We start from the raw sequence: 17212 nt of genomic DNA, 5'->3' as shown, positions 1-17212 counted from the left end.
CGTACCTGATCCCGAGGTCTCACGGAGGGAGCTGCCGTGTTCCGTCTCGGAGCGTCCTGCGTGTCTTGGATTGCCCAGGTTTTGCATGGCAGAGCACAGCTGGCCTCCAGAGCTCTTGTCCTGCCTTTGGGGCTGCTTTTTCTCCAGAGGAAGAAGTGCAGTTGTTCCTAGCCAGCTGCCTTTCCAATAAAAACGTGCTGCCTGCAGAGTCTTTATCCCAAGTTCCGAGGTTTTGGATGAGCCGAGGGAAGCTGGCGATTCCTGCACGGCACAGGAGCCATCTCCGAAGGCAATCCCGGCTTCACTTTGCCTCCCTGATTTCCCAGAGCGTGAATTCCATTGATTTCATGATTTCCTTTGGGTAGGAGAAGTAGAGAATGGACGTGGAACTGGGTGGTTGTCTTGGAGTAATCCATTAGTCCTTTGTTAGTAGTTTGTTATTTCTTCATCCACTCCCTGGAGTGGCTGCTCGAGGTTTTCCTCAAAAAACGGAGCCAGCAGGGAAAAATAGTGTGGAAATGGCATGGATACAGAGGCCTGCGAGTCCTCACAGCCTGTTGTCTCCATGTGTAATTCCTTCCTTTCCTTCCCTCCCTTCCTTCCTCTCCTGCTTTATCCATTGCAGTTATCTTCCCAGAGTCTCCGGTGTGCCTGCTGCTGCTTTTCCTGGGAATGCGGAGGAGATGCCTTGCTGCCGCGCAAGTAGTGGAATTCCTGGTCGGGGGAAGGTGTTTGGGATGCAGGTGGGACACCAAGGGGGGCTGGAATGGGCTGCAGCCACCATGGAGCCAGTTGTGATCTGCTGTGCCGGTTGTGTATTCCACAGGGAATTCCACGGTGGCTCCTTTCCACCTCTCCTGCAGAATTCCAGCACGGAGCAGCGCTGCCATGGGGCAGCTCGTGATCCCGAGGCTGGGAAGGATGGATGTGGAGAGCCAGGACAGAGGAGCAGCAGTCTGGGATACTCTGGAAGCTGTGAGGTAGGCGATCTCGGGGACTGAATGTTTACTCTGGATGGGAGAGAGTCCTGGGGCCCAGTGGGATTTTGGGAGGAAATCTGCAGGCTCAGGGCCAGCAGGTGAGACAGAACGCTCCCCACTGCTGCATCCATGGCTGGGTGAAGCAGGAAAGGTGGAGAGATGGCAGAAAGCCCGAGCATCTCTGGATCACAGAATCCTGGAACAGTTTGGATGGGAAGGGACCTTAAACTCATCCCATTCCACCCCCTGCCATGGGCAGGGACACCTCCGTCACCTCCCACTGGATCAGGATTCTCCAAAGCCCCGTCCACCCCATCTCACCAGCTGGGGGTAGAACACTCACCAGAAGATTCCTGGCCTCCCCACCGAGCCTGTTCCGAGGTTTTCCTGCCGCGGTGGAAAATTCCAGCGTGAATCCTTCACGCTGCAAAGTATTCCTGCTCTGCTTCCAGCGCCACGGAGCCCCTCTCTGGGCTACAGGTGTCTGTCCATAACTGTGTGTCCCTTCCTAGGACTGGGGTGCTTTGGGACATTCCTGCTCCAGGGGGGTTGCTCTTGCACCAGAGACATCAGGGTGGGCTCAGCCTTTGCCCCTCGAGTTTTCCGGAGCCCTAATTCATCCCGGTCAGAATTTAAAGCCTCCTTGGCTCTGTGCTGGGTCAGGTTTTTCCTCCACTGCTGGCAGAAAGCAGCAACTTCTTCTTCCTCAGGGTCTGCTGAGGGCTGTCCCAAACCCTGTTGGGAAAAGGAATTGCTTTAATTCATCCCTGTGCATCCTAAATTATGGAAAAGTCTGGAAGTGCCGAATGCGCACGTGATCCACACAGCATCGCTGCCTCTCAGTGCTTCAGAATGCCTCCAAAGCTTCCTACAGGGACAGGAAAGGAGGGCAGTTTGTTGATAAGCAGGGAATTTTCCAAAGGGAAATCTCCAGGTCATAAAGGACTTGGGGATCTAGATAGTCAAAATTAATTAATTAATTTTTTAAAATAGATTAATTACTCCAGGCTGGCATCAGCAAAGTGAAAAATGGGCAAATAGAGGAAGCTTTAAGTTTAATTAAGCACGGGAGGAGCTTTGTCACCCTTGGGGCTGATTGTTCAGCAAATGGGATTCTAAAAATCCTGCGTCCAGGAAGAGACGCTGATCCCAGGAAAAGCGGTGGCGTGGGATTCAGGTGGAATTGTTGCCTCGGGAAGAGGCTGGTGGTGTTTGCACTTGTTTTCCAGTTGTTTTCTGGAAAAATCTGCTGCCACAGACTTGATGGCAGCTGCATGGGGAACTCTTGGGAATTTGGTTTTTGGGATTAAAGAGGATAGCATGGACTAATTCCAAAGAAAAGGTGCTCTACGAGCCAAAAATTAAGTGGGGAATGGACCAGGTCAAGGTGACTTCAAGGACAGGCAACGCCTGAGGCAGAAAGGCACAAGATGAAAGAATTCCAGGAGGAATATTTGCTGCAGCTGGAATCCCACAGCAGCCAGATCCCAGCTCCCATAGAAAGACCTGGATGAGAAGCTCCCGCAGCGTGGAATTGCTGCCGTTAGGGAGAAACCCTTCCCTGTGCGGGGCGGGCAGGCCCTGGCACAGAGAAGCTGTGGCTGCCCCACCCCTGGAACTGCTCAAAGCCAGGTTGGACGGGGCCTTGGAGCAACCCTTCCCACCCCAATAATTCTGGGATCGATTCCACGATGGACTCACTTTGACACACGCCGCCTCGGCCGCCCTCAGGACATGCTGGGCTGCTTGGATGAGGTTCTGCACGTTGCTCAGCAGCAGCTCAGAGGAGGCCCTGCTCTCCCCAGTCACTGCCTTCACCCTTCAAAGACATTCCAAAGGATTTTATTGGAAGGACACTGGACGTTCTGACAGCGTTGTTATTCCAAACCCAGTTCGTCCCCTGCGCCATCGGAGCGGGGAAACCCAAGGAGGGAAGGGAGGCCTCCAAATGGTTCCTCAACTCTTGGCCAATACCCACTCCCCTAGGAGCTCTGGGGACCACCACCCGCATTCCCTGGAGAAGGGATTCCTGTAGGATGCCCTTGGAGAGCTGATCCCAGCTCACCTGGCCACGATGGCGAGCTGGCTGCCGATGGATTGGGTGTGCTCGGCAGCGCGGAGCAGCTCCGTGGAGCACCTCTGGTCCAGGCAGTGCTTGGCGAGGATGTTCCCAAACCTAACAACCACCTGCCCGTCGGAAACCATCCGTCTGGCACAGGCAACAAACTGCTCCTTGCTCTGGAACGGGATAAAAATCAGTGGGATTGGGGAGAGAAGGAGAAAAAAGCTTTTCAGAAAAAAGCTTTTCCTGCAGGACGAGGAAGGGTCCAGGAGGCTCAGGTACATCCTGAGGAAAGGACAGGATGCCAAGCTCACATCCAGCCAGGAGGACAGAATTTGGAGTATTTTGCTCGCACAGAGCTGGTGCCACTCTCCCAGGAGCTGGGTGACACAAGGATTTGGGATGGAGCTGCCGTGATCCTACGGGAGAACGGGAGGGATGAACCTACCGCAATGGGGCCCTTCCTGCGCAGGAACTGAGCCATGTGGAGCATCCTCGTGGCCATGTCCTGGGTCACCTGGGACACCTTGCTGGGGCCACCCTGCCACTTGCCATGGTTTCCTGTCTCCTGCTTTGCAGGGGGGATGCTGGAAGGGCCGTCCTGGTGCTGTGGAGACAGGAAGGGAGCAGATTCCAAGCCTGGAATGTGTGGACACGGCAATGCCGGGTGGTCTCCTCCAGCTGGGTGTTTCTGAAGGAGATTTTGGTGAGTGAAGTTGGTGGGAGAGCTGCTCACCCCCTGCTGGGTCCACTCCACCTTCCCACCAGCCCTTCTCCCTAAATCCAAAGCCCTTGGAGCCATCTCCAAGTTGGGAGTAGGGTGTCCTGCAAGCTGTGACAGCTTGTAATTAATTCCCGGCACAATTAGAGCCCTACAGCGCTTTGCTGAGGGACCTGGGTCTGTGCCAAAGCCTTTCCCAGCTCCTGACACCCATGGGAATGGAGTTGCTGGTTCCAGAGGGAATGTGAGGCGGTGAGGGAGAGTGCTGCAGCCCCCCTGCCTCTGAAATGGCGGATTGGGATGGATGTAGGAGAGCCTGGCCGATCAGATGTCCAGGAATCCAGGGCTGCCAGCAACCTGAGCTGCCCGAGTGGCCCAGGGTCAGCCCTGCCAGCATCCCTCACATTCCTGCTCCGTGCTGGGAGCGCCAGGAATGACGGACAGGGAAAAAAGAGCTTCCATACCGGCTCACCCGCTTCCCGCCCGGCTCCACTCGCTCCTCTGCTCCCGCGTGGATGAATTCCTGCTGCCTCTGGAGTGGGCTCTGGAGCTGGGGAGAGTGCGGCTGTGCCCTTGGGTGATCCTGGGAAGTGTTCCCGCTGCAGGCATTCCGTGAGGCGCCGCAGGACATCCCTGTTGATTCCAGGGATAACCCGGAGCTGTGTGACAAGGTAGTGTGCCTTGGCTGACCAGTACCACACCGCGCTGTCCAGGCGGGGATCCCCGGTGTCCAGGCGGGGATCCCCAGTGTCCAGGCGGGGATCCCCGGTGTCCAGGCGGGGATCCCCAGTGTCCAGGCAGGGATCCCCAGTGTCCAGGCAGGGATCCCCCATGTCCAGGAGGGGATCCCCGGTGTCCAGGCAGGGATCCCCCATGTCCAGGAGGGGATCCCCGGTGTCCTGGCGGGGATCCCCAGTGTCCAGGCAGGGATCCCTGGTGTCCAGGAGTGGATCCCCGGTGTCCTGGCAGGGATCCCCAGTGTCCAGGCAGGGATCCCTGGTGTCCAGGAGGGGATCCCCGGTGTCCTGGCAGGGATCCCCAGTGTCCTGGCGGGGATCCCCGGTGTCCAGGAGGGGATCCCCGGTGTCCTGCTGGCTCCTGAAGTGCTGCTGGACACTTTCCACCAGGTCAGCCGTGAGGAGCAGGAGGTGGTCAGCCACGGACAGCAGGTCAGCCTGTGACCCAAGTTGAGCACCGGCCTCCAGAGCATCCCGGAGGGTGTTCCTGACCCACTGGACATCAGCCATGAGCCGATTTGCCTTCTCCTCAAACCCTTCCTTGCTCCTCTCCCTCTCCTCTTGGCTGAGGTTGGACAGAGCTGCTCCAGCCACGTCCTGGATGAGCTGCAGCTGTTCCATGTTGACCCTTTCCATGTGGAGCGACAGCGCCTTGGCCCTGAGGGCCACGTCCCTTCGCAGCAGCTCGAAGCGGATGGCCAAGCTGGCAGTAGGCAGTGGGGAGAGCAGGAGGGTGTTGGACACGTCCAGCAGCGCTTCCATGAGCACCTGGATCTCCTCCCGGAGTGCCAGGATTTCTCTGGCACCGTGGTCCCCAGGGCAGGATAAGTAGGAGAGGCGGGCAGCCTCCTGCAGCCTGAGGGAATTCTCAGCCACAGCAGGCAGGAGGCTCCGTGGGGCAGCCTTGTTCCTCACAGCTCTGCTCAGCTCCGCCAGGAACAGGACATCCCTGCCCACGAACCCATCCATGGCATCCAGCAGGACACGCATGCCAACGGCCCACCGGACGCCGCGCAGCTCCAGGACGGCCTTTTCCATCCCACAGGATTCCCTGAAGGATGCTGCCTTCTCCAGGAACGCTTTGGTGTTCAGCTGAGCACGGGAAAACTTGGCTTGGAGCTGCAGAAAGCTCTGCTGGCCACGGGAGGGATTGGGGTTTTCCTGACCGCAGGCTATGCTCGCCATGGCTCCCGCCACCTGCACTGCTCCCGCTAAACCCAGCAGGGTCTCATCCAGAGCCTGCTTCCCTCTTGGAAAGTCACCCGCCAGGATAAATCCAAGCACTTGCTGGGCCAGAGCATTCCAAAGGCCTGCCACAGCCGCCAGGCACTCCAGAGTCTCCCGGATCCTTCCCGAAAGCCTGAGTGCCATTTGGAGAAGCCTGCCTGGAGCAGGGAGCTGCCCGGGGGCCATTTTCGTGGCCAGGCTGATGATCCGTGGGGTCAGTGCCGCGATATCCCGGTGCTGCTGCAGCACCTGGAGCTGCGGGGGCTCGGCCATGGGCAGCGCTTCCCGTGCTGCTTCCACGCAGCCATCGGAGAGCTCCAGCAGGACGGAGCAAGCAGCACGGACAGCGTCCCTGGCACCGGCTCGGGATGCTGCCAGGAGAGCTACGATGACAGGGTGTGTTTCCCCTTCCCGTGGATCCAGGCGGAAGTTAGCTGGTGGTGAAGATGGATGACTTTGGAGATCTCCTTGGAACGCTGCCTCAGCCGTCCTGGTTCGTATCCCAGTGTGGGACCGGAGCTCCAGCCCCTCTTCCACCTCGGTGCTACGCACTCGCTCCCGGAGCGGGCTGAGGATCTCCGGGTGGTTGGAGCCATCCAGCCCGGCTTGGACACGGAGAGCAGAGTCCATCAGGGAGCTCGCTGCCTGGGAAAAGGCATCCCGGCTTTGGAGGCAGGAAAACCTTCCCGGAATGAGGGCCGTGACTGCTCGCAGCTCCAGGATGGATTTGGCCAATTGCTCCACCCACACCAGCAAGCCGTTCCTGAAGATGGGATCCGTGGCCCTGTCCACGTGCCGGGAGGCGGCTCCGACCACCCAGCGCGCCCAGCCCGTGAGGCGAGCGGCGTGCCGGGAGAATCCCTCGGGATCGCGGCGTTCCAGCGCCGCTTCGCACCGTTCCTTGTGCTCGGCCAGCTCCAGGATGGATAACTCCAGGAGTTCCCTCACGCCGACCGTCTCCTCGAAGCAGCGCAGGAGGCCGTCGGTGGCTCTGGCCCAGGCACGGCCCAGGGCCTGGAGCTGCTCCGTGGCATTCCCGCTCGTTTCCGTGAGCAGGGAAGGGAGGCTGCCCAGGAGACTCCGCAGCTGCTCCGCGCCCTCCCGGATTTCTCTGGCGGTTTGGGCCTCGGCACACCCGGCCAGGACCAGATCGGCCGCTCGGAGCATCCGCTGGGCCTGAGCGAAGAAGGCGGCAGTGAGGGGCTGGAGCTTCCTTAAAATTCCTCCTGGTTCTGCAGGAAAACGTCCTGAACGGGCAAGGCTAAGGACACCTTCAAGCAGCAGCCTCAGGGGCTCCTTCTCCTTGAAGAATCCATCCAGGATTTGGCACAGCGTGGCTCTGAGCGCTGCCCGCTCCAGGTCTTCCAGCTGCACCCTCAGGCTGTGACATTCCCGCTGCAGTCCCTGTTCCCCCTGCCTCCGGCTCGTGTGGCTGAGGATGCTCCTCCTCAGCTGCAGCAGCACCCAGCAACGTTCCAGCAGCTCCAGCCGCAGGTCCAGCCGGGATGACTCTGCCAGCAGCATTCCATGGAGAATGACCGCTTCCAAGAGGGAGCTGAACCCGCCCTCGGAGAGGCGCAGGGCGTCGGGCTGGGAGAGGAGAGCCTGGAGCCTGCTCACCTGCTGGGAGAAGATCCCACTCCTGTCCTGGGGCTCCGTGAGCTGGGAGAGGAGCCCCCTGACGGTGCTCTCGGTCAGCTGGAAAACAGAATCCTGGGAGAGGTCAGCTTGGCGATCCCTGGAGCGTGGCAGGGCTGTGTGGATGAGCGGGACACACTGGTGGAGCAGCTGCAGGCTCTGGGCCAAGCTCTTCCCTCTGGGACAGTCTCCGAGTAGCTGGAGGCGCTGGGCCGTGAGGCGGCTCAGCCGGAGCAGGGCCTCGGAGAAGGCCTGGAACGCATCCAGCAGCCCTGGAGCATCCTGGGCGTCCCGCAGCTCGCTCAGGCTTTCCAGGAGCCAGCTGGCAGCGCCAGCGATCCTCCTCAGCCCCGCAGCCTCTTCCAGCTGAAGGATCTAGGCAGGAAACAAGGCAGAAACACCGCTCAGGTCAGGAGATGCCGTTCCCCTTCCACCCCTGGAGCAGGGAGGAGCTGCGGTTGGCTCCGTGGATCTGCCAGAGCTTCCCCTGCTCGTGTCCCTTCCCGGAGTGCCCCTGACCTTTGCTGTCTCCGTCAGGCTCCTCTTGGCGGCCGCTGCCAGCTGCTGGCGGTGCCCAGGGCTGTGAGGATGCTTCTGCAGCTGGAATGCTGCCAGTGCCACGTCCCTCCCGGCCCGGAGCAGGGATTCACCCGCGGGACGCAGCTCCGTGCTCCCTCCTGCGCCACAATCCTCGGAGATCCTGCGAGGGAAGGACTGGGCTCAGCTCTCCTGGCTATCCCCTGCTCCCAATCCCACCTCTCCAGGGGGATCCCTGCCACCTTTTCCGTCTCTTCCCAGCCCTCGAATCCACCCGGGAGACTCCCATCCACCTCACCTCCTCGCCACAGCAGCGAGTTCTTCCATTGCTTTGGCCAATTCTCTCGCCTTTTCCCCCAAATTGGGGAAGGCTGGACAAATCCCATCTTCCCTTTCCAGGGCGAGGAGGAGGTGGCAGAGCTCCACCGCCATGGGACAGAGAATTCCCTGGATAGCTTTGTTTTCTGTTGGGAGCCCGAGCTCAGAGAGAGAAAAACGCTCCATGTTGTCCTGGCTGGGAAAGGGAAAAAAACTTCGGGGTTAATTGGGATCCAGTGTGGAACAGTTCCCGGTTTTCTCAGAGAGCTTGGATGGGGATGGCAGTCCCTGGCTTGGGAAACGCTCCCGGCTTTCATTTCGCCCAGCGCCGAATCCAGGTCACTCACCTGGAATTCCTGGCACACCGGAGCCGGGATTGCCTTTCCCGGGGGATCGCCACGGGCTGTTCCCGGCACTGCAGAGCCGACATTCCCTCACAGGGAGGGATCCGGGACAGCGGAGCCGGGGGCAGCGCCAGGTCCCTCTCCCCCGGTTCCCGCGGCTCCCGGGACGCCACGCGGGCCGTTCCCATGGGAGCGACGCCGGGATGCGCCAGCGTCGCCATGGAGATAACGGGCGCGGGGCGGTGACGTCACGGCGCGCGCGCCGGCCGCGGGGCACGCCGGGAGTTGTAGTTCGGCGGGCTCGGGGCGCTGGGCTCCCCTCGGGCCCGGCGCGCGCGGGAGGCGGGATCAGGCAGGAATATCCCGGTTTTCCCCGTACAAGCCTCACTCCTTCCAGGGGAGTTTTTGAACAACACAAATGTGCGCCCCAGCTAACGGCGGCGGGACACAGGTGACCCTTCTCCAGACGCGGAATATTCCCGGGAAAGCGTAGCCGCCCTCCCGGGAACCTGAGCTTCAGCTCTCCCGCGTTACAGGTGAGGTAATTCCCTGGCAAACGCGCGGGGCGCCATAAACAACCTCCGGGAGAAGCACTGACCCGCCACAGCCCCCGCAGGCACTCCCCTCGGGCAAGCAGCGGAGGGCCCCGCCCGCCGGGAGGAGCCGCCCCTTCCCCATCCCCGTTCCCGGCGGATCCCGGATCCCGCATCCCGCGCGCGCCCCGCCCCGCCCCGCGCACGCGCCCGCCGCGCTCCCGCTGCCGCGGCGGAGGAGGAGGAGGAGGAAGGAGAGCCGGAAAAGCGGGAGCGATGGACAGCGCCGGCAAGGAGCGGGAGGCCGTGCAGCTCATGGCGGAGGCCGAGAAGCGGGTCAAGGGCTCGCACTCCTTCCTGCGGGGGCTCTTCGGGTGAGCGGCTCCCGCACCCCCTGCCCGTGTCCCGCACCCCCTGCCCGTGTCCCGCACCCCCTGCCCGTGTCCCGCATTCCCTGCCCGTGTCCGGCATTCCCTGCCCGTGTCCCGCATTCCCTGCCCGTGTCCCGCACCCCCTGCCCGTGTCCGGCATTCCCTGCCCGGCTCCCGCACCCCCTGCCCGGCTCCCGCATCCTCCTTCCAATCTCCTGCGTCTTCCCCGGCTCCTGGACCCTCCTTTCCGGCTCTTGCCCCCCTTCACACCCCATTCCCAGCTCCTGGATCAGCCCCTGGCCCCCTCCCCTCTCCTCTATCCCTTCCTTCCCCGTCTCCTCCATCCGCCCCCTTCCCTATTTCCTGCCCCCCTTCCCCATCTCCTCCATCCTCCCCTTGCCGACCTCTTCCCCCCCTTTTCTCAACTCCTGCCCCCCAGTGTGGGTGAGGGTTTTCCTTATCCGTGCCAGGTCCGGGGGGTGGCACAGGGAGCCCCCTCCCATCCCGCTCCAAGGCCGGATCCCCCTGGAGCAGCCCCAGGGATGGCCCCAGGGATGTGGCGAGCGCCCTCGGCCTCTGCGGCTCCCGTCCCTTCCCCGCCTCGGGCCCGCGCTCATCCCGGCCTTATCCCGGCGGGAATCATCTCCCGGGCAGGGGTGGGCTCTCCCGAAATCCCAGGGAGCACCGGCAGCGTTATCCCAGAAAATGGCAGAGCGTCCTTTTCCCTGGGCCTGGCTGCTCCAGGCTCGCTGTTCCCTGGCCGTGTGTCTGGAATCGGGATGCTCCGGCCACCTCGCTCCCGCTTTTCCTTTGTTTTTCTAAGGAAAGAACATTCCCGGAGCGATGCTCTGTGAGGGCCGGGAGGTTTTTATCCATCAGCCCGGAAAAATCGGCTGCGGCCGCCCTAAAATCCACAAGTTTTAAATAGAAATTCCTCTCCGGCCTCCGGCAGATTAATCAGCCAGGGCCTGCTCCAGGGGCATAATCCGGGCGGCAAATTCCTGAAAATCCTTGCAGGGAACGGGCAGAGATTTCGAGAGGGGAATTTTTAATTTTCAGGGCTAAAAACAGATGGAAGAAGAAAAAAAAAAAAAAATAAAAAGAAACAGGGAGGAAAGGTTTGCGGGGGTGACTCGGCTCTCGGCTTCTTCCCGGCCAACAGGATGTCCAGGCCTCCCAGCGCCGGCCAAATGCCTTCTTCCCACCTGGGCTCTTCCTGGAATTCCTCCAGCACCTTGCACAGGAGCTGATATTCCTTTATTTCCAGTGTTTTGGGATTGAAAGGCTGGGAGCTGCCCAGTTCCTGGGGCCTCTCCGGGTGTAGAATTCCTCGCTGCCGCCTCCGTTGGCTTTGGCTCGTGCCAGAGGCGCCTTCCAAGGGCAAGGAGGGATCCAAAAATCCCGCCTGTGCTTCCAAACCAACCGTGCTCGGCTGCCAGAGGGAGAGAGGGAGGGGAGAGAGGCGCCAGAATTCCCAAGGGATGGGAAAAAGAAAATGGAATAACCCCTGTTGTGAGGTGGATTGAAGAGCAGCACTCAGGGGGGAATGTTGGATTCATGGGATTGAGGGATTTTCCAGCCTTAAGAATCCTGGGATTCCTTTTCGTTCTGCAGGAGTGGAGCTGGATCCCACCTGGGTCCTGTCAGGGAGTTATGGAGAGCGGGGAGCTCCCCCCAGAGCCTCTTTTTTTTTTCCCCAGGGTATCCATGAAAATAAATCTGCATTTCCTTACCAAAAATCTGACCTTTGGCATCTGGGAATTCCGGGAGAGCCCCCAAATCCAGCATTCCCCCTTTCAGTGTTCTCACATGGTGGGGTGGGATCGGCCCCACACAGCCTGGAGAGGCCAAGATTCCCAATCCCAGTTTTGGCTCCGGAGCCGTGTTCCCTCCCGGCCCGGCCTCAGGAGCGTTCCCGCTGCGTTCCAGGGGCAACACCCGGGTGGAGGAGGCCTGTGAGATGTACACCAGGGCTGCCAACATGTTCAAGATCGCCAAAAACTGGAGTGGTGAGTCCAAATCCTGGGATCTGGGGGGGATTGGGAAGCGCCCAAATGTCTTCCTGTGAATTATTCCCTGGGGAACGGTCTCTTTGTCCGTGCAATTCCTATTTAAATACTGGGAAGGAGCTGAAGGATCTTGGAGGAATGTAAAAATGCCAGCTGGTGATCCTGCTTGGGAAGGCCTCATCCTGAAAAATCTGCCCGGCTCCCGGAAGCCGCGCGTTCCCGCTCCCGGGATTCGCGGGATTGGTATTCCTTCTTTTCCAGCGGCAGGAAATGCCTTCTGCCAGGCGGCCAAGCTGCACATGCAGCTCCAGAGCAAGCACGACTCGGCCACCAGCTTCGTGGACGCCGGGAACGCCTACAAAAAAGCGGATCCGCAGGGTAAGGCGGCGGAATCTGGGATTGCTCCCGGCCAGCGGTGGCAGAGGTGCATTCCCGCTTTTCCGGGAGCTTTGGGATGGTGCAGGAGGTCAGCAGCGTGCTGGCATCTCCCCTTGGTGTTTGTTGGGATTCGGGATGCTGCAGGGCGTTGGGAGTTTTGGCAGCTTCCGTGCCGGTTCGGCTTGGCTTTAGGGAATGGCTTCCAGAGGAATGGCTTCGGGGTGGATCCCGGTGGGATCCGCATTCCTGAGGCTTTCCCCAGCCCTGGGATGAGAATAAAGGATCTGGGATTCTTTCAGCTGGGTTGTGATTTTTGAGGAAGTCTCCAGCCCGCTTTTCCCCAGATAGCTCTGGGAGCAAATCCCCCACCTCCAGCAGCGTTATCCCGGGAGCCAGGGCTGGATAACACCCTTTTGGAATGGTGAAACTCCCAAACTCCCTGGGAAACAGCAGCGTTTTGGAGCTGATCCCTTGAAGTCGGCTCCGTTGGGGGACGCAGGCGGCAAACTCGGGCTGGGATGGTCCCGGTGTCGGTTCCCTTTGGGAATTCGGGGTGCTGGGGCGGGGTCCCGGCAGAGCCCGCTCCGTGGGCAGCCGTTCCCTGGAGCAGCAGCCGGCCGGGATGCGGGAACGGGAGGTGGCTGACGCTCTTGTCTCTCACGCACGCTGCAGAGGCCATCAACTGCTTAAACGCAGCCATCGATATCTACACGGACATGGTAAGGCCCCGCCGCCGGGAACGCCGCGCGCCTTCCCGGGAACGCCGCGCCTCATCCCGCTTCCCTCCCGTCCCCAGGGCCGCTTCACCATCGCCGCCAAGCACCACATCACCATCGCCGAGATCTACGAGGCCGAGCTGGTGGACATCGAGAAGGTGAGGGGACGCCGCTGACGTCGCCGCTGACGTCACGGCGCAGCTTTCCCGGGAAACCCGTGGTTGTCACGGCCCTGGAAGCGGCCGAGGCCAAGCTGGAGCAGCCTGGGATAGCAGAAGGTGTTCCGCCAGGGGAAGTGGATCGGCTTTGAGGTCCTTTCCAACCCAAGCCATCCTGGGATTTCCTTGCCTTCAGCTCAGGAATTCCCATCTCCCATCCAGCACTGGAATTCCTGGTGCAGTCCAGCCCTGAGTTGGAGTTCGTGGTTGTCCCGGCCCGGAGGCTTTGGTGGAGCAATCCCAAGGGATTTGCACCCTCTGGTGTGTCCCTGTGCCAGCAGCACGGGCTGAGCGCTCCGCTGAGAATCCACCCCAGTGTTTCCCGTTGGAAAAGCGCTTGGGGAATGTCACGGAGCCATTTCCCGTCACCTTCAGCTCCCAGCTCAGCACCGATTCCCTCATTCCCACTGCCAGGCTCCCCGGGCAGGAATCCCGCTGCGGATCTCCTGCTGGAATTTCACAGGATAAAACCCGACGGGATGTAGGGGTTGTTTTCCAGGCAGGGATTTCCTTCCTCGGCTCCGCTCCGTTGGATCCCGTCTCTCTCCTGGAGCGCTGTTCCCTGGGGTGCTTTATCCCGGGATAACCCATCCCACCTTTCTGTCCCCAGGCCATCGCGCACTACGAGCAGGCCGCGGATTATTACAAGGGAGAGGAATCCAACAGGCAAGTCCTTGGGATCGGCGGGAAGGGCTGGAACAGGGATCCATCCCGGGCGCTCCCACAACCGCCACACTTCCCATTTGGGCTGATTTCCAAGAGAATTCCTCTAAATCCCAGCTGTGGGTTCCCGCCTTTCTCTCCGGGAAGGGCTGCTGGGCTGCGGGCTGGTGAATTCCCGGGATCCAGGGCCTGATTTTCGGGATGTGCTTGCAGCTCAGCCAACAAGTGTTTGCTGAAGGTGGCGGCCTACGCGGCGCAGCTGGAGCAGTACCAGAAAGCCATCGAGATCTACGAGCAGGTCGGGAGCCAAATCCCGCGGGAATAGCACCTCTTCCCAAGGAGAAGGGCCCGGGGGCGTTGGCAAAACCTCCGGGATCAGGGAATTGTTTAGGTTGGAAAAGCTCCCTGAGGTCAGAGTCCCGCTGCTCCCCGAGTGTCCCCGAGCGCCAGATCCATGATTTTCAGTGTTTCCAGGAAAAGGCTGGGAGAAATCCATCAGAATTCCCCTTTGAATGTACTTGCAACTCCCTTTGGCAGAAAATTCCCTCCCGGATTTGTCAGCTCCGCCTTCCGTTGGATATTTACCTGCCAACACCGGCACTGCTGCTTGGTGCTTCCACAGGGTTAATCCTGGAGCAGCTTTTTCCCCAAGTGGATTTGTTTTCCCATTTCCTCATCCACCAGGGATCAGCCTGCTGGGATCCGGCTTCCCTTGGGCTGAGTTCAAAACCTCCCTGCTTCCCCACGGCTTTTTGGCCATTTTCCCCCTTTTATTCCCAGCCTCAGGGTGGGATTTGGATTGGTTTAATCCAGCCTTTCCTTTCCCGCCCCTTTTTTCCACGTTTTTTTTTTGTCCAGGTGGGAACAAACACGATGGATAACCCTTTGCTCAAGTACAGCGCCAAGGAATATTTCTTCAAAGCCGCCCTGTGCCACTTCATCGTGGATGAGCTGAATGCCAAGGTCAGTTATCCCAGAATTCCCAATCCCCCCTCAGCAGTGGCTGGAATTCTTCACGTGCCGCTGTCGCGTTGGATTCCCGGTGGACGCTTTCCCGAGTTTGAGGATGGGAAAGCAAATCCTGGGGAAAAAAAAAATAAATGGGAATGGTCTGTGAAGGGATCTCTCCTCTCTTCCAGCTTGCGCTGGAGAAATACGAAGAAATGTTCCCGGCTTTCACAGATTCCCGGGAATGCAAGCTATTGAAAGTGAGTAACCAGGGGGCTTTCCCACTTTTCCAGGGGTTTTCTCCTTTATCCCAGCATTTTAGAGGACGTCAGCCTCACTTTTCCCCGGGTTTGGCCCAGAACCCTGTTTGTGGTGGGTGCTGTTCCCGGAGCGGGGACACGCAGGAACAGAGCATTCCCTCATTTTTCCTGGTGTTTTCCCAGAAACTGCTGGAAGCTCACGAGGAGCAGAACAGCGAGGCCTACACCGAGGCAGTGAGTACTCCTGGGTTCCCTCGGGAATGCTGCTTCTCCCTTCTCTTTTTTGGGATGCCCATGCCCTGCTCAGTATTTGGGAACCTGCGGAGAGGGGCAGGGGGACAGAACTGCTCCAGCGAGGTCCCGGCTTCTTCCTTGAGCATTCCCGGGTTTTCCTGGAGAGTTCACATCCTGCCTGGGATTGCTGTGGCTCCTTCAGTGTTTGACAGGAGCTTGAAGTGCTCGGGGTGGGTTTGGAGAGGCTTTTCTCTGGAATGTGGCCCTGTCCCTTTTCCCTTTTCTTCCCCCATTTTTTTCCTTTCCCTTGTTTTTCCCCACTTTCCGCTTGCGTTTTTCCCCCCCTTTTTTCCCCGCCTCTTTCCGCTTGGTTCTTTCCCCTCTTCCTCTTCTTCTCTTCTTCCCCTTTTTCCTCTCTTCCCCTTTTCCACCCTCCCTTTGTTTTCCTGTCCCTTTCCCCTCCTTTCCCCTTGTTTTTTTCCCCCTTTCCCTTTAGTGTCCTTCTTTCCGTTCCCCCTTCCCTTTTCTCTCCTCTTTCCCTCCCCTTTATTCCCAGGAGGAGCCCACTCATCTCCCATTCCCATCCCTGCCTCGTTCCCTTTCCCGCCGCTCCCTGATCCCGCTTTTTCCCGCTGCCAGGTGAAGGAATTTGACTCCATCTCGCGGCTGGATCAGTGGCTCACCACGATGCTGCTGCGCATCAAGAAAACCATCCAGGGCGAGGGCGACGGCGACCTCAAGTGACCCCCACGGGCCCTTCCCGCCTCCAGCCGAGGACTTTTCGGGAATTCCCGACCCAATCCCGCGCTTTCTTTCGTCGCTTCCCATTCCCATGGCTCACTGTGTTTCTTTAGCCCCCGCTCTGTGACGCTCCGGGCGGATGCGAGGCAGGAGAAGCCCTCGGAGCGGAATTCCTCCTCCTCCTCCTCCTCCTCTTCCTCGGGATCGGTCCCGCTCATCCCGGTGCCTGCACCCGCGGCTCCCGGTTTTCCCGCTGTAATTTCCAGCATGTAAATATTCCATCCAGGCCAGCGCAGTACCGATAAGCGCTTCCAGCCCGCTGTGTTCCCGTTTTCCCGTTCCCGAGTGTTGGATACGCTTGGATGTGGGGGGTCTGGAAGTGCTGCTAGCCAGAGGCTTTGGGATTTGGGAATGTCCCGCACACCCCCGCCGCGCCAAAGGCATTCCAGGAGCGCCGGGATCCGTGTCGGCCCTAGGTCCTGGTTGGTTTCCATCTTTCTTGGATTGATTTTCCACTTTAGCTGGTGGTGCATCCCCATCCCTCCACTTCCCAAATAATTCTGAGGAAGGTGGAATTTTTGTACCTCGCCCTCCGCGCGAGCCGGGCACGATCCCTGAATTCCAACCCCTCGGCTGCACGCGGGTGTTGATCCCGCGGGAGGAGCCTGGCTGGAATTCGGGTGGCTGGGGCCAAGTTTTCTTGGGAAAAGTTGAGAAATTCCCGCAGGAATTGGTGGATGCGTGATTAAGGAGAGAGGATGGAGCGGCCGGGATTTTCAGGGATGTGTCAGAGGCGTCGGGAGTTTGTGCAATTCCTCACTCCTTGGGAAGAGCAGAGTCATTAATTACAGGCTGTTCCAGAGGCTCCAGGCAGCCCCAGCCCCCCTTTCCTCTGGAAAAGTCTGGTTGGAATGTTGGGCTTTGGACAGAGCTTGGCTCGTTGGGCTCTGAAGTTGTGAAAACCAAAAATTCCGATCCATGCCAAATTAAATTCCCCTCGCTTTGGTGTTTTCCCGCCCTTCCCGATCTCTTTATTTCCCACAGGTCCTTGTGTTCATCCCAATGGAAAAGCCCGGGCTTGGGAGGCGGGGCGGGGGGATCTCCCAGCTCCAGGCTTGGAAGCACCTGGAATTCATCCATTCCCACCCTTGGGAATGGCTTTGTGTGGCGTCCAGCACTGTGGGAGCCGGGAGCAGGGGAAGCACAGCTCGGGAGGCTCCGCTTTTCCCGGTGTTTTTTCGGTTCTGTTGCCGTTCCCTGCGCCGGTGTCGTGGGACAGGAGGAGCAGGAGGGCTGTTACTCCATCCCTACACCCGGTAGTTGTGTGTGAGTAGCTCCAGCATGTCCTCCGCTGTATCCATGGTGAAGTGTGACGGTTCCCAGGTGATAATTCCGCCACTCCCGCTGTATTCCCGCCCCACTTCCATCACTCTCTACTCGGAAAACTTATTTAAGGAAATGGCCTTAGCAAGAATATCATGTTTGGTGTGACTCTGTACATGAATAAAGTGAAAATCATGGATGGAAGGAGGCAGAACTGGTTCTTCCGGAAAACTCCTGAGGCTGGAGCGTGGTGG

General features: G+C 59.5%; 2 protein-coding genes across 2 annotated transcripts; one reads left to right on the top strand and one right to left on the bottom strand.

The window, feature by feature from the left end:
* Positions 1-64: 64 nt before the first annotated feature.
* LOC102100796 (uncharacterized) lies at positions 65-8652 on the bottom strand. The gene is made up of 9 exons (XM_088052607.1): positions 8568-8652; positions 8201-8416; positions 7885-8065; positions 4856-7740; positions 4228-4498; positions 3491-3733; positions 3046-3218; positions 2682-2799; positions 65-1715 (listed from the first exon to the last, which is right to left on the bottom strand). The coding sequence occupies exons 1-9, from the start codon at positions 8648-8650 to the stop codon at positions 1455-1457; spliced, it is 4431 nt and encodes a 1476-aa protein (XP_087908733.1). The 5' UTR covers positions 8651-8652; the 3' UTR covers positions 65-1454.
* A 434-nt stretch (positions 8653-9086) lies between these two features.
* NAPB (NSF attachment protein beta) lies at positions 9087-17162 on the top strand. The gene is made up of 11 exons (XM_005525483.3): positions 9087-9471; positions 11398-11477; positions 11739-11855; positions 12528-12574; positions 12652-12729; positions 13400-13455; positions 13666-13750; positions 14311-14415; positions 14592-14660; positions 14844-14894; positions 15534-17162. The coding sequence occupies exons 1-11, from the start codon at positions 9374-9376 to the stop codon at positions 15636-15638; spliced, it is 891 nt and encodes a 296-aa protein (XP_005525540.1). The 5' UTR covers positions 9087-9373; the 3' UTR covers positions 15639-17162.
* The last annotated feature ends 50 nt before the right edge of the window (positions 17163-17212 follow it).

The sequence above is a fragment of the Pseudopodoces humilis genome, chromosome 3, assembly GCF_049639895.1.
Source record: "Pseudopodoces humilis isolate 2021_Gansu_Grassland_sample_001 chromosome 3, ASM4963989v1, whole genome shotgun sequence".
Taxonomy (NCBI): domain Eukaryota; kingdom Metazoa; phylum Chordata; class Aves; order Passeriformes; family Paridae; genus Pseudopodoces; species Pseudopodoces humilis.
Note: the sequence above shows the minus strand (reverse complement) of the source record. Positions and strands in the feature narration are given on the sequence as shown.

Coding starts and splice junctions, on each gene's coding strand:
- LOC102100796 (XM_088052607.1), bottom strand. CDS start 8,650: ATGTCGGCTCTGCAGTGCCGGGAACAGCCCGTGGCGATCCCCCGGGAA. Junction 3,734..4,227: donor GGCGGGAAGCGGGTGAGCCG/GTATGGAAGCTC, acceptor AATCTCCTTCAG/AAACACCCAGCTGGAGGAGA. Junction 2,800..3,045: donor CAGCTCGCCATCGTGGCCAG/GTGAGCTGGGAT, acceptor ATGTCTTTGAAG/GGTGAAGGCAGTGACTGGGG.
- NAPB (XM_005525483.3), top strand. CDS start 9,374: ATGGACAGCGCCGGCAAGGAGCGGGAGGCCGTGCAGCTCATGGCGGAG. Junction 12,730..13,399: donor AGCTGGTGGACATCGAGAAG/GTGAGGGGACGC, acceptor TTCTGTCCCCAG/GCCATCGCGCACTACGAGCA. Junction 13,456..13,665: donor AAGGGAGAGGAATCCAACAG/GCAAGTCCTTGG, acceptor ATGTGCTTGCAG/CTCAGCCAACAAGTGTTTGC.